The sequence below is a fragment of the Eretmochelys imbricata genome, chromosome 2, assembly GCF_965152235.1.
Source record: "Eretmochelys imbricata isolate rEreImb1 chromosome 2, rEreImb1.hap1, whole genome shotgun sequence".
NCBI lineage: Eukaryota > Metazoa > Chordata > Testudines > Cheloniidae > Eretmochelys > Eretmochelys imbricata.
The window spans coordinates 266917855-266932422 of record NC_135573.1 but is presented as its reverse complement, the minus strand read 5'-3'; the positions used below and the strand labels follow the sequence as shown (position 1 = coordinate 266932422).

Here is a 14568-nt window from a genome sequence, read left to right as displayed (position 1 = left end):
AGTTTAAATAAACTCTTTAAAAAGCCAAATGTAGAGGCCGTGTTTTTGAACCCAACTCCATAGGAAGAAGTGAAACAGCAGTGACCCGTTTTCTTCCCACCATTTCATTGGAGGCAGGGAAATAAGTGTTCACCACAGCAGCATTCCCATAGGCGTGAATCTGTAGTCAGCAAAGCAGAGGACTTACTACAAAATTAACTGCAGCCTCAACCCATAATGTGATGTTCTGGCAGAATTCCCATGAACTCCCAATGCGGACCCAAGGTAGAATGCGTTTGTTTAACCCATTTGTACCAGTGTTTCCCCCCTTCCAAAGTAGCTGGCCATCCCTACTCTAGCTGTATTGAAAATGTACTTAAATTCTGCCCAGAGACAGCCTGATCCCATGGAAAGCTGCCCAGTGATGTCCAATGGATGTAGAATCAGGTCTTAACTTCCTTTCCATGCTAAGTGGTTAAATTGCACTCTGCCTCACTTCCCTGAAGCAGAGTCTGAAGGGCAGCAGAGAGCCCCTCTAGCTACAGGCGGCTAGTTAGTTATAAGCTGAGTGTGTTGAGTCAGAGCAGCCCTCTTATCACTGGGATCAACTTCCACCATCCCCACACTGAATGTGCTTGTAATGGTGGACATTCACCTCTTGAGTGCCTCCTGGTGGCTGGGTGTGGTACTGCAGTCCTTTTCCCACTTCTGGCACTCCCCCGTAGGTTGTTGACCAGGCTTGGCGGGTCTTCAGGAACTCAGCCCTCTGGCTAGCTCACACAGTCACAATAAACCCCTTCCAAAGTCCAGTGGAACTGTCTGCCCTCCCCAGAGTTTTCAGCCCCAGCTCTGGGCCCTTTAAATTCAGCCCTTCATTCAGGCTTCCAGATTTACACCACTTTGTCGGTGGGGGAAGCTGAGATGCCCCCTGCTCCAGGTTCCACCTCAGGCCACATGCTGCCCAATTGCAAGTCTTTGCTGCTCTTTCCGTGGGCCTTTCCTGCGGCCCTCTTATCAGCACCCTTTACCTCAGGGTTAAAAGTTCTCGGGGCCTCTCTCTCCAGCTTCAGCAAATGCTGCCAGAACCTAACTCTGGTAGTCCCTCAAGCTTCTGCAGCTGGAGAGGGCACCCTGCCTCGCCCATCTGGTCCCCACCAGGAACTGACTGCTGAGCCCCTGCAGATCCTTTTATCTGACCCAGCTGGGCTCTGATTGGCTGCTTCCCTGAGGCCTGCCTAGGCAGGCCTGGATGACCCACCTTCGCTGCTCTTCTCCTGGGGCAGGGTATAGTAGAACCACAGGGTTTCTTGTAGGGAGCTGTAAAAGCCAGGTGCATCCCTATTACAGTGCGATTTTAATATTTCTTGGAGTGGAGCCTCTTTCTGGGTTGCAATTCATGGCCTCTGTTATTTAGGACTAGGCCCAAAAGCAAGGTGTAAAGTGCCCCATTCATCTCAAGGAGGTGTTGAGTCTGAACCCAAATGATGACAATTTAAACATTAGCATTAAATATTTCACTGTTGGTCACTTGATGAGAACCGTCCACCTCCACTGGGACTATGGATGGAGTGTGAGTAGATGGTCCCAGCCAGCGAGGCCTGCTCCACCACTGTCTCGGCCAGTGGCTGGTTCAATCACGCTCTGGTCACAATCCTTGAGCCGTGCTCAGAGCAGCTCTGTGGGTGGCGGCTGCCAGAACGACCAGTTCAGGCCCCTACTGATACTTGCTAAACAATCCCAGCTGGCAAGGCAGGGGTAGCACCCTTGGGGGTGGCAATAGCAAATAAATACAAAGGGGAGAAGGGGCTGACTTAAGAAGATTGCTAGGGTTCAGAGTGCCCCTGAATTCTCCTATCAACCACCAGGGACCCATGGCTTGCAGTAATGCTATAACAACCACTCCGGGCTCCTCCCCTGCAGGGCAAGCAATAGGGTCCTTGCACAAGCTGGGAGGAGGGCTGCAGGGGCCAGCCAGGCAGGGAGGGTAAGTGAAGGCCCTGAGCTGGGCATATGACAGGAGCCAAGAGGAGAGGACTCAGGGCAGGCCTGGCTCTTCAGCTACAGGCAGCCTGACACCCCCACAGTGAGAGCCCTGCATGGGCAGCAGCAATGGCCACCGGTCCCAGTCCAGCACTGGCCCAAGCAGCCAGGGGAGGGCTGTGGGAAGCTGGCTGTACAAGCAGATCAGGGCCCAGGCTGGGGCTGGAGCTGTATCCTAGCTGGGAAAGGCTGGGGTGCCTGACCGCCAGCACACACTCAAGAGTACTCTTGAGACAGGACCACAGCCAGAGGCCAGTCCAGGGCACATTGCAGGCGCAACCTGGCTCTGAGGCCCAGATTTGGAGAGCCCCTTGAAGAACTTACCAAGGGCTCCTTCTCCCAGCAGTCTGACTCCAGGTGTACTGGTGGGGGCTACATGGCTCAACCTATAGGAGGGACCCCAGCGTAGCTAATGTACAGGCTGGGAAGGCAGGAGATGCAATACCTAGAGATCCCTGTGAATCGTGCTCAATAGATAAATCCGATGGGGGCTCTAGACCCAGCTCTGCCATGGATTCCCTCACACAAGTCACTGCGCCTCTCTGTACTCCTCCGGAAAAGGGGCCAGGGGGTGAGGATTCCTATTTCTAAAGGGCTCAGAGCACCATCAGGTTACTGGTGCTAAGATACTATGTTCCAGACGTATGCTGTTGCAGGAAAAGCTAGCTGGTAACAAACCACATTGTGCGTTACAGCATCTCAGCACTGAGTGCATCACTGTGCCTATCCAGCACACGCCTGGTGTGGGCAACGGAGGACGAAGGGATGCAGTCACTGCAGCATCATGGCATGGAGTGAGGATGTCACTCCCTCTGTACGGCTCTGGAGAGAGCAGAACTGGAATCCTCATCCACGTACGTCGGCACCAGCAAGACACAGAGGGCAGGGGGCAGGCAGGTGGCGGACATGCCCAAACACTAAGGCGAGGTGATGTGTGTAAGCTACAGCTCATAAGAGCCAAGAAGCACTGGCCACATGCAGGTGCTTGAAGTGAGTCCCCTAGGAACGCGTGGAGTTTTCAGCAGGGCTGGACACTCCCAGTTCGCCACCAATGTAGGTAGGAGCTCTGAGAGCCCATCCCTTCTGCAAGCCAGGTCACCCTTTCTCAGGCCCGAGGCAGAGCCTGCGTTTGCCTGGCAGGCAAGGGCATTGCGCGCTCTGGATGTTGCCACCCATCCAACAGGACAATAGCAAGGAACGGTGCCAAACTTTTTAGATGCCTGCAAAGTTTGAGCAGCTGACCCAGTAAGTCAATGGCAGAACTGGCCCGAGCTCCCAGGCTGGCACCCAACCCTGTACAGCTCCCTGCCTCTCCTGCTCCAGGAGAACTCCTGGCATCTCGCTAACACTGGACGAGACATGACAAACAAGTTGTGTGCTTTTGGCCTAATGCTCCAGGCACCCTCTTATTGACTAGGGTGGCTGAAGTCCTCCCCTGCCTCCCAGGAGAATGGAGGAAGCCGCGCATGGGAAGGATTCTTTCCCGGAGCTTCCTGCCAAGGTCCATTGGGATTTGGCCCAGACATATTCCACCATCAGAACATTTAAATAGAAGACCAACAGTTGACCTGAACTCAGGTCCTATTCCAAGATAATAACCAGCCACAGCACTTGTAATAAACCTTTTTATTGTCCATTTACAGCTAAGCCATTGAGTGCAAGAAATTGAGCATCGGGTTACGGTGATAGAACTGGAATCGTTACTGACTAATCAGTGCAATTGGTTTTTACTGTAGGTAACAAGGGTGAGAACCATCAGTCTTTTAAGTAGGAGGCCGAGCCGGAAGCAAGAGGAGGTCTGTATTGCGGAGGCTGGATGCTGCATTCCACACACCTGTGCACCACCAGGACTACCCAGTCGACTGTGCTCCGACACCAGGCTACATTTACAAGAACTCTTTCCCCCGCCCTGTGGGCACGTGTCTCTTATGGGAGGCCTGAGCTAGATACTAGTGGTAATATCTTGCACATCTCGTTCTTTGCAGTCTTCAACTATATACACTGGAAATTACCCCTTGACTCTATCACTGATATGCAGCTGCCTCTGGGGTTGAACATGGCAACGGTTTAACTACACGCAGTAACACGGCACAGCAGGAAGAATATCCCGTCCGACTGAAAGTGTGGGGACAGATTTCCAAGTTGGCTGACTGCTGATACCAGAGATGGGATGGGGCCAGGATAGCACTCTGGACGCACTTCAGGAGATCTTTAATGAGGACAAGTGGTGGACCCCAGTCTTACGTCTCGTCCAAACGTCAGCACCTCCAGAAGCACTGTGTCCCTTCGCACCATGCTGGGCCCTGGGTTCAGCACCAACTCACGTGGAAGAGTCACCTTTCGAATTCCCATCCTGCCTTCAGCAGCCGGTCCCCCGTCCAAGTACTGACCTGGCGTGACCAAGCTTAGCACATGAGAGCTGATGGAGTCTCGGCCCCAGGTGAGAAAACACTCTTTAATATGTAAGCGGCGACCACTCACGGCGGTGCTCTGTCCCCCTCTAGTGGTGGCTAGGCCACAGATAGTGGTTGATGAGCCTGCCACAGCGTTGGCTAAGGCTTCTTCCACGCTTTTGACAGCAGGTAGAGTCCAAATGCTGCAACCCCCTAGCACAGGCATAACCAGCAGTGTAGACGGTAAGACACGGTTTAGGCAAGTAGCATGCCGTGTGTACCTGAACTCTAGGGCATATTCACCCGACACAGCTCCCTGCATGCCCAAGCCGTGCCCCCCACGTCTACACTGCTACTTTTAACAGTGTGGTGTCCCGTCGCCGCCCCCTACCAGAGCCTTTCACTGCGGCGTGCAGCGACAGGCAAAGTACCTGTATTCTTCACGCGGCTGTACGTGTGGACGTTTCAACAATTTTTCTAAAAAGCTCCCGAGGTGATCCCGGAAATTACAGGCCAGCAAGCCTGACTTCAGTACCAGGCAAATTGGTTGAAACTATCAGACACATAGGTGAACACAGTTTGTTGGGGGAGAGTCAAAATTGCTTTTGTAAAGGGAGCTCACGCCTCACCAATCTACTGGAATTCTTTGAGCGGGGTCACCAAACATGTGGACAAGGGTAATCCATTGGATATTGCGTACTTAGATTTTCAGAAAGCTTTTGACAAGGCCCTTACCAAAGACTCGTAAGCAGTCATGGAATAAGAGGGAAGGGCCTCTCATGGATCAGTAACTGGTTAAAAGACAGAAACCAAAGGGTAGGTATAAATGGTTGGTTTTCACAATGGCGAGAGGAAAATAGTGGTGACCCGCAGGGGTCTGTAGTGGGACCAGGGCTGTCTGACATATTCATAAGTGATCTGGAAAAAGAGGTAAACAGTGAGGTGGCAAAATTTGCAAACAATACAAAATTACTCGAGATAGTTAAGTCCAAAGCAGTTTGCGAAGAGTTACAGAGGGATCTCAAAACTGGGTGACTGAGCAACAAAATGGCAGATGAAATTTAATGCTGATAAAATGCAAAGTAATACACATGGGAAAACATAATCCCAACTGACATAAAAAATGATGTATGAAGAAAGATCTTGGAGTCATCATGGATAGTTCTCTGAAAACCTCTGCTCAATGAGCAGCGGCACTCAGAAAAATGAACAGAGTGGCAATAGGAAAGGAAGAGATAACAAGAGAAAATATCAAACAGCCTCTATGTAAATCCATGGTACGCTCACACCTTGAATATTGTGTGCAGATCTGGTCACCTCATCTCAAAAACGATGGATTAGAATTGGAAAAGATACAGAGAAGGGCAACAAAACTGATTAGGGGTCTGGAACAGCTTCCATATAAGGAGAGATTAAAAAGACAGGGACTTTTCAGTTTGGAAAGGAGATGACTAAGAGGGCATATGATAGATATCTATAAAATCCTGACAGGTGGGGAGAAAGTGAATAAGGAAGTGTTATTTACTCCTTTCCGTAACACAAGAACCAGGGGTCACCCAATGAAATTAATAGGCAGCAGGTTTAAAACAAACATCAGGACAACGCACAGCCAACCTGGGGAGCTCTTTTCCCAAGGCTGTTGTGAAGCCCAAACTTGTAACAGGATTAAAAAAAAGAACTAGGTAAGTTGATGGAGGATAAGTCCATTAATGGCTATTAGCCCAGATACTCAGGGATGCAGCTCCAGGCTCCGAGTGTCCCTAGCCTCTGTTTGCCAGAAGCTGGGAATGGGCGACAGGGGATGGTTCACTTGGTGATTCCCTGTTCTGTTCATTCCCTCTGGGGCACCTGGCATTGGCCACTGTCGGAAGACGGTACACTGGGCTAGATGGACCATTGGTCTGACCCAGCAGGGCTGTTCTTATGTTCTTAGCTTTAAACAGCTGAGTCTTTTAGCCCAAGCAGGAGAGAGGCTCATGTGTTGATATCCAGATATCCCAGGTTCAATCCCCACTGCTGGGGACTCGCCCAGAGGCATAACGAATAGCTCATATTTCAATGATTTCTCTTATGTCTTGCGTATCCTCCAGCCCGCTGTATGATCCAAGCAAAGTTTTCCATGCGGATCCTTTGTCCACTGCAGTCATGAAAATAACCCGAGTGCCGTTTTTAAGGGGGAGGCACCTGGCAATTGACTAGACCCCTTCTCCAGTCAGCAAAGCTGACCTTTGGAGTGACTCGCTGGCCCATGCAGCAGCTGGCTACAGATCATCGGCTGCCCAGATGTTGTGGCCCATGCAGGTGTGCCGTGCTTCTGGAAACAGAGTCACACGCTGGGCGCGGCCGTCCTGCCATGCATTTTCTGGTGCATGAGAAACACCGACTCCACGGCGAAGGTTTTGCGGCAGTCGGCGCAGCGGAGGGGCGCGCGCCGGCCGTGGATCTGCTGGTGCTTGGTCAGCGTGGAGCGGCGGCCGAAGCGCTTGTCGCACAGTTTGCAGGAGAAAGGCTTCTCGCCGGTGTGGATGCGGAGGTGCTCGGTGAGGTGCGACTGCTTGCGGAAGCTGCGGGCGCAGCGGCTGCAGGGGTAGGGCCGCTCGCCCGTGTGGAAGCCGTAATGCTTGACGAAGTCGCACTTGAAGATGAAGTGTTTCTCGCACAGGGCGCACTGGTAGGGGCCGTTCTCCAGGTGCAGTCGCCGGTGGACGCTGAGGTAGGAGCGCCGGCGGAATTGCTTGTGGCACAGGCTGCAGGAGAAGGGCTTCTCCTCCGTGTGGCTCGGCTGGTGCCTCTTCAAGGCCAGCGGGCTCCTGAAGCTCTGGGGGCACAGCGGGCAGGGGTGCAGCTTCTTGGCCGCGTGGCTGCTCTGGTGCTTGCTGAGGGTCGACGGCCACCTGAAGCTTTTCCCGCACAGGCTGCAGGGGTAGAGCTTGTCCTTGGCAGGAGCAGGCAGATGCTCCGGCGCCCCCCCGAGGACGCTGGCCCCCGGGAATGGCCTCTCCTCCTTGAAGGCGTGCGGTTGTGACCCGACCCCGTTCCCTTGGCCGTGGGGCCAACACGGCTCCTCTCCCCGGGGGCCGGACTCATGCTTGACGGTGCGAGTCTGCCTGCGAAAGCTCCGGTCGCCCATGCCAGGCAGACCCGGCCTCTCCCCGCTGTGAGCCCTCTCGTGCCGCTGGGCATAGGCCCGGGTGCTGAAGCTCTTGTGGCATCTGCAGCAGGGGTAGGGCTTGGCGGCTGGGTGGCTGCGGCGGGGCAGCTTGTGGACGGGCTCCCTGTCCCGGCTGGTGTGCAGGCCTGGCCGCGCGTGGGTCTCCTGGTGCTTGTTGAGGGTGGAGCGCCGGCTGAAGCTCTTGGGGCAGAGGTGGCAAGGGAAGGGCTTCTCGCCGGTGTGCGTGCGGACGTGGTCGCTGAGGTGCGAGCGCCGGCGGAACCACTGGCCGCACAAGCCGCAGGGGAAGGGCTTCTCGCCGCCGGGCGCCCGCTGGCGCCTGGCCGGGGCCCGCTGCCCGGCGAAGCTCTCAGGGCCCAGGGCGCAGGGGTAGGGCCGCTCCTCCAGGTGGGCACGCTCATGCTTGGCAGCGTAGGAACGCGTGCTGAAGCTCTTGCCGCAGACACCGCAAGAGAAGGGCTTCCCCCCGGCGTGCGTCCTCTCCTGCTGGGTTGCGTGACCCCTCCCGCTCGGGTAGGCCTTGTCCGCCTTGCGGGCCCGGCACGGCTTCGGCGGGTGATTCTGCCAGGCTGGCTCCTCGGGGCGCTCCTTGGCGTGGGTCTCCTGGTGCTTCTTGAGGGTGGAGCGCCGGCTGAAGCTCTTGGGGCAGAGGTGGCAAGGGAAGGGCTTCTCGCCGGTGTGCGTGCGGACGTGGTCGCTGAGGTGCGAGCGCCGGCGGAAGCCCTTGCCGCAGCGGTTGCAGCGGTACGGCCGCTCGCCGCTGTGCGCTCGGCAGTGCCTCACCAGGTCCGAGCGGCGCAGGAAGTCTCTGGCGCACCTGGAGCACTGCAGGAACTGATCTCGCGGCTGGTCGCCGGCCGGGGACGCGCCCGGGTAAGGCTCCTCCATGACGTGAACCTGGAGGTCATCCCTTATCTCAGTCTTGCAGATGACAACACGCTGGTCTTGGCCGCCGCCGGACGGATCCGCGCCGACACCAGTCCTCTGGCTGCCGGCGGCGCCCAGCCATGGGCTGTAGCTTTCATTGTACTCGGTGCATGGAGGAGCCTCCGCCTCTTCTCCGGGGGAGCGCTGGGACTGCTGAGCACTGAAACCCGTTCCGTAGCCGCCCTCTTCTTCAACCTCTTCCTTCACGAGGCAGCGAGCCTTCTGCGGGGCTGTGCCGTCGACCTGACGCTGCCATCGCAAACTGCCGTCGCACCGCGAAGGACACTCGGGTGGAACTTCCACCTCCCTGGAGGGCTCCGTCTTGCACTTAGTCAGGACATTGGGAGCTTTGCCATCGACGTCGCCGAGAGCAACCTGGGGGGCCGTGTGCAGTTGACCACCCAAAGGTGAAGCGTTGCTCTCTGAGCCCCAAGAAATGGGCCTCCCCTCCACAGACAAAGGGAGATGCTCAGGGATTTGGATTTCAACTTCATTGTCCTCCAGTTTCACCTTTCCACTTGCATTCAGGCATTCAGCAACTGGAAGGAAACAACACTCATCTCATTAGACACACGGAAGAGTGAAGCTCCCCCTGCATTTCTTGACTAGATTTAATTCTCTTAGGAATTCCTAGTCATATTAATCTGAAACTAAGACATGACCCTGAACTCCAAAAGGGCCCATATGTGAAACAGGGAGTTAGCAAGAGTAATTAACTACTGGAACAATTTACCAAGTGGATTTCTCCTTCACTAACAATTTTTAAATCAAGGTGGGATTTTTTTTCTAAAAGATCTAAAAGGAATTATTTCGGGGCAGTTCTCTGGCCTGTGTCATACAGGAGAGCAGTCTGGATGATCACAGTGGTCCCTTCTGGCCTCAGAATCTATGAATCGAAGAGCAAGGCGATACTTATTCAGTGGAGACACAACCATGTATTGTGCATGGGGTCACTAATCCCAATTTCTGTACCATAAAAAGCCAGGCCGATTGCAGGTCCTGGCTGTTTCGCTGACAGAACCACACTAAGCTGTCTGTGATGACGAAGCTTTTAAGCAGGTTTCCTACTTAAAACTAGAGCTGGTTAATAAGTGGGGGAAAAAAGTTTTGCTACAAATTTCTAGACTGTTTGTTTCCTTTTCGTAGGGTTCAAAAGTGCCTCATGTTTTGTTTATTCAAAATTAATTGAAATTTTAGCAACGCATCAGTTTCTAATTTTTTCATACACCAGAAGCCTGGAGCACAATAAAAATGTCAAGTAATTGTTTTTTAAGAAGATTTTTTCAAGAAGATTTTTCACTCTCAAAACAAGGCCCCATTTCCACAACAGAAGCTTTGGGGGTGAAATATTTCAGCCAGCTCTCCTTTGCTCAGGGACATTTCTTTTCTCTTGCCATCATTTCCCATACTCACCTATAGACACGGGGGCCAGGGCCACCCTGGCAGAGGCATCCTCCGCACTGGGCTTTCCCCCTTCCTCTGTCAGCAGCAGGAGGGCAGGTTTTGGCATATCACCACCTGCATGTCACAAACAAACAATCGGAACTAATCAGAGCCAGACCATGGCAGTCATATCCTTCTGCTAAGGGCTGTACGGCAAACCTGCCTGAACCCATCACACGGATGTGGGCTTTCCATCACTTCCCAGGAGAGAATTGCCTACTAGTGGGTTGAGATGCAGGCCCTCCCGAGCGCTAATCCCGGCTCTGACCTAGACTCCCTCTGTGGCTTTGAGAGGCTTCACTTGGCCTCCGTGTCTGCTTTCCTGTCCTGGACTTGGGAGTCTGGCAAGCAGCTGAGAGGGGAGAAGTAGCCACGTGCAGCAGAGGAAGCTCTGGTGGTAAATCCAGAGACAGACCAGGAGATAGAGAAGTGGGGTTAGGAAGGAGCCCAGGGAAACGCCGACAGGGACGGAGACTGAGCAGCCCTGGATTGCTAGTCAGAGGGCCCTTGGGCCGGAACCTGAGTTGCGGGAGGGCCCAGGTTCCCCTACCAGCCACTGGGCAGCAGCACAGGACCGAGAGGGGGAACACAGACCATCTGAGGCAGCATCTGAACAGCTTGTCCAGTGGGCCCTTGGTACCCCGCAAAGGGGAGACTGTGTAGTGGCGGGTCTGCAGGGCCGAGTTACGTGGGGGGAGTGCTTCCCGTCGCCAAGAGCCAGAGGGACCACGTGCGAGCAGCCAACCACAGGGGCACCGGACAGGGTGAAAGCTAATTCCCAGACCTAGCCACAAGGAGATATATCTGCAGTGAGCAGAGCCCTTTACAAGGAGCATAGCAATTGCTGGACGGGATCAGACCGCCTAGTCCAGTATCCTGTTTCCAAACAGCAGCCAACACCTGACGCAATACAAGGCGAGACACCCCCTGCAGTAGGCACTTCTGGAATAACCGGCCCACCGGGGAAAAAATTTTCCTAACATCCCTTCCTCAATTAAAGGCTGTCTACTGCCTTGAAGCATGAAGGGTTCTGTTCCTTCCAAACTACTTTTTAAACCTTTATCGCTGCAACGCTGGACAGTCTCATTATCCATATGAACACCCAGTCCTTTTTTAGAAAACGGTCAAGTGTTTGGCCTTAATGATATCTTGTGGCAATGAGTTCCACTGGCTGTTTTACCATGGTCAGCCCTGAAGATCTAATAGATTGTACATACAGGCAAGCAAAGCTGCACCTCATTCTGCCTCATGGATTCCCAACAAAATTACCAGTTAAATCCCTATTCCAGGATCTTTACTGCTTGCAGAAAAAACACATCCTGATTTTTCAGAAGCTAGATTGAGCCTGCATGGCTGGCAATGAGGCAGGTGGGGTTAGCTGAGTCCATTCAACAAGAAGCTATTTCTGGGAATAAGCGGCCAATGCCGAAGTATCAATTTTAGACACTTCTATGAAAACTGACAACAAAATCGTTCTTGTTAACAAGAGAGAACTCAATTCTGTAAGAGGGTAATGATTAAAGGCAAAATAGATGAACACTGAGGGTTATTTACAGAGGTGGCCCCTCATTAATGCAAAACCAAAGATCTTCAGGACACCAGTGTGAAACAAGTTGAGAATCCCAGTTCCCAGCACAGCAATCACAAGAAGCTGTTGGCCCAACTGGCACCAAGTGGCTCTGACTGGTGGTCTCAGCAGACCGACTAGACCATGGAGAGCGACTCCCGCCTCGTCCAGAGTGTTTTCACGCTGGAAGGGTGGACAGCGCTGGAACAGAATGTGAGAAGCAGACACTGCTGCTACGCCCCTGCGTTGCGGATAGACAAGACCTAGCTCGTAGGTTGCTTTTCACCAGTAGATCTCAAAGCGCTTCAACAAAAAAGATCGGTATCATTGGGATAATGATATTGACCTCCTTTGGGAAGCGCTTTGTGTTTTACAAACAGGGAAACTGAGGCACAGAGGGATGAAGTGAGTAGCCCAAGTCAAACAGCAGGCCAGTGGCAGAGCCAGGACTAGGACACAGATCTCCTGAGCCCTAACCCACGGCTCTATCCACTAGGACACACTGCCTTCAGTTTCCAGGGCTGCCAAGCCCGTACCCTTCTCTAGCAGATTAAAAGGAGGGGAACAAACTCTCAAAGCCATTCAGACATGACAGCTCCTCATTAACGTACAGTCACTTACCCAGCGATATCAGTATCTCATAGTTCTCTCTCATCACGTCCCAGTACAGCTCCTTCTGCCATTCTGCCAAGATCTCCCACTCCTCCCGGGTGAAACTGACTGAGACATCGGCAAATGACACTGGGACCTGAAATCACAGGAAATTATTATTCATATGTACTGCAGTAGCAGGTCAACATGAATTTCAACAGCAGAACCAAGAAGAAAATATGGACCTTCATGTTTCGCCTTTTTGCATGATTGGGAGGAGGAGGAAGAAATATGGTTTTGGGTTTTCTAACTGCAGGAAAAGTATCCTTTTCCCCTCCATGGTCTCTCACTCAAACGTCAGCAGAAATCATTTGTTCTCTTTTTTTCATTTGCCTTTTGGTTGAGATTCGAGCTCTCTCCAACATTTGATTTTATTTGGTGAATTTTTTAAACATTATTTGACAGTTCTCACCAGCATTCTTCCTATTTGTGAAGCTGGGCAAATAATTAACATGTACAAAAATGAGCCTGCCATGAATATGTTAACTGAATAAAATTAACACATGATTGTCATTACTCACCCAGCTTTGAATGAGATCAGGCCTGAAGTTTTAGGGGGAAAAACACCCTAAGAAATTGTTATAAGCGTTTTAAAGAATTTACCTATCAAAAAACACCACATTCAACAGTCATTTCCGATAACACTGCAGTATCGCGACTGTCAAATGGAGTGGTTTGGACTAGTGCTGTAGAATGATGCATGTTTTAGAGAGAGAACAAAGAAATGCCTTCTCAAACTTAACTAATGCATTCTATTTATCTAGGTATGTGCAGGGGTCATCATCAGGGTACCCACGATAGCTGTCACAAGTGTTATATTATTATTTAAGTCACATGCAAAAAACAAACACCCAGGACCCTCCATATAAATGTGCACAGTAATTGCATGAATTTTTTTAAATGACATTCAATGGTTTGCTATAGAATGACATTGTAAATCATGGATGATCACAGACATTTTACACACGGCATAAACATTACACGTTGTTATACAAAGTATGGCAATCTCACAGCAAATGTGAGCACCATTTTCAATTTACCATGCATGCACCAGCGACAAGACAGGTGGAAAATTTATCAAATCACCTAATGATTCCTGAAGCCAGTTCCTCACCAAGGCAATGTTTAGCATTTGACCAATCAGACATTGCATCAAAATCACTCAGCCTATCTCATTCAAGCTTGTTGCAAGTCCCGACCAATCAGCACCTGTCAACATCCCAGGTAGCACTTTTGTACAAGTTTTCACAATTTAATAAAATCTCTGAGCACCATTTGTGTATTCAAGCAGAACAACTAAAAATTTCAGCTTCCTGCTTCTGCCTCTTGTAAAATGGCTGCCCCCAGGAGGACCGTGAGAATTTGGTGGGGAGGGAAGGGCTGCAGAACCAAACAAAGCATCCCCTGATGGGGACAGAGTATCCCCATTTAGCATCCAGGGGTTCACCTGGTCAGTTCGGGGGCTGATCTTGCACTCTTTGCCCAGGTAAAACCCACTGAGGTCACTGGGAGTTCTGCCTGAGTGAGGACTGCAGAATTGGGCCGCATGACATAAAGTGTAAATTATTTTTACCCACACAGAAGCATTGCTAAATATGTCAAATGAGAACTTTGCTTATCTCCACCCCCACCCCCCCGTTCTGATCATGACATTTCTCATGGCTGGTTTTAACATGACAGGATCTCATTCTGCGATTGCAGAGTTTAAAAATGGGCTTATGTTAGAGCCAGGGCTGGTCTCTCTTTACTTCTGAAACCAGTCGCACAGGGTCCCTTCCCCCCGGCTGCTTTTTAACCCAGGAACATGGGTGCAGCTAACAAAGCTGCACCTGGAGGGCAGCCCATGGGTTTGGTTTGGTTTGGTTTGGGTCAGGCCCAGGGCAGAGGCTGAAGGAGGGAAGTCCCAGCTCCCTGCGGGCTGTTTCCATCCTGCAGCATCACCTGCCAAGCCCAAGGGAAAGGGGCCAAGCCGAGAGGCGGCAGATCCATTCCCTACCTGCGAGCCAGACTCCCTTTCAGACATTTTCCTTCCGCCTCCTCGGCAGCCCCAGGCTCTGCCACAGCAGACACCGCCTGCTCACATCCCTGGGCGCCTCCAGCTGCGTTCAGGGGGTCCCCGGTTTCCCGTCACCCACAGGCCGCGGCCGCCGCTCGGGCTGCGGGGCATGCAGGCAGGAGGGAGCCCGCTCCCGCTGGTTAGCCGGGGAGATGCGGGAGGGAGGGACCCGTGCCCGCCGCTTGCGCCCTCCACGCCTTGCAAAGGGCGAGGACGTCCCGCTCCCCGGGCGAGGATAGGCCGCCCCCTGGTGGCCATTGGGAGTGCGAACCTGGAACAATCCTGGCAGACAAAAAAACCCAGCGACTGTTTTGCTCTTAGAAAGAAAAGGAGGACTTGT

General features: G+C 52.5%; 1 protein-coding gene across 1 annotated transcript; it reads right to left on the bottom strand.

The window, feature by feature from the left end:
- Nucleotides 1-5444: 5444 nt before the first annotated feature.
- On the bottom strand, nucleotides 5445-14339 carry LOC144260044 (uncharacterized). Its single transcript, XM_077808545.1, is given in 6 exon segments — nucleotides 5445-9050; nucleotides 9925-10029; nucleotides 12143-12269; nucleotides 14169-14234; nucleotides 14237-14284; nucleotides 14286-14339. Coding segments are annotated over 6 exon segments (2712 nt in total). The 3' UTR covers nucleotides 5445-6738.
- Between the last annotated feature and the right edge of the window lie 229 nt (nucleotides 14340-14568).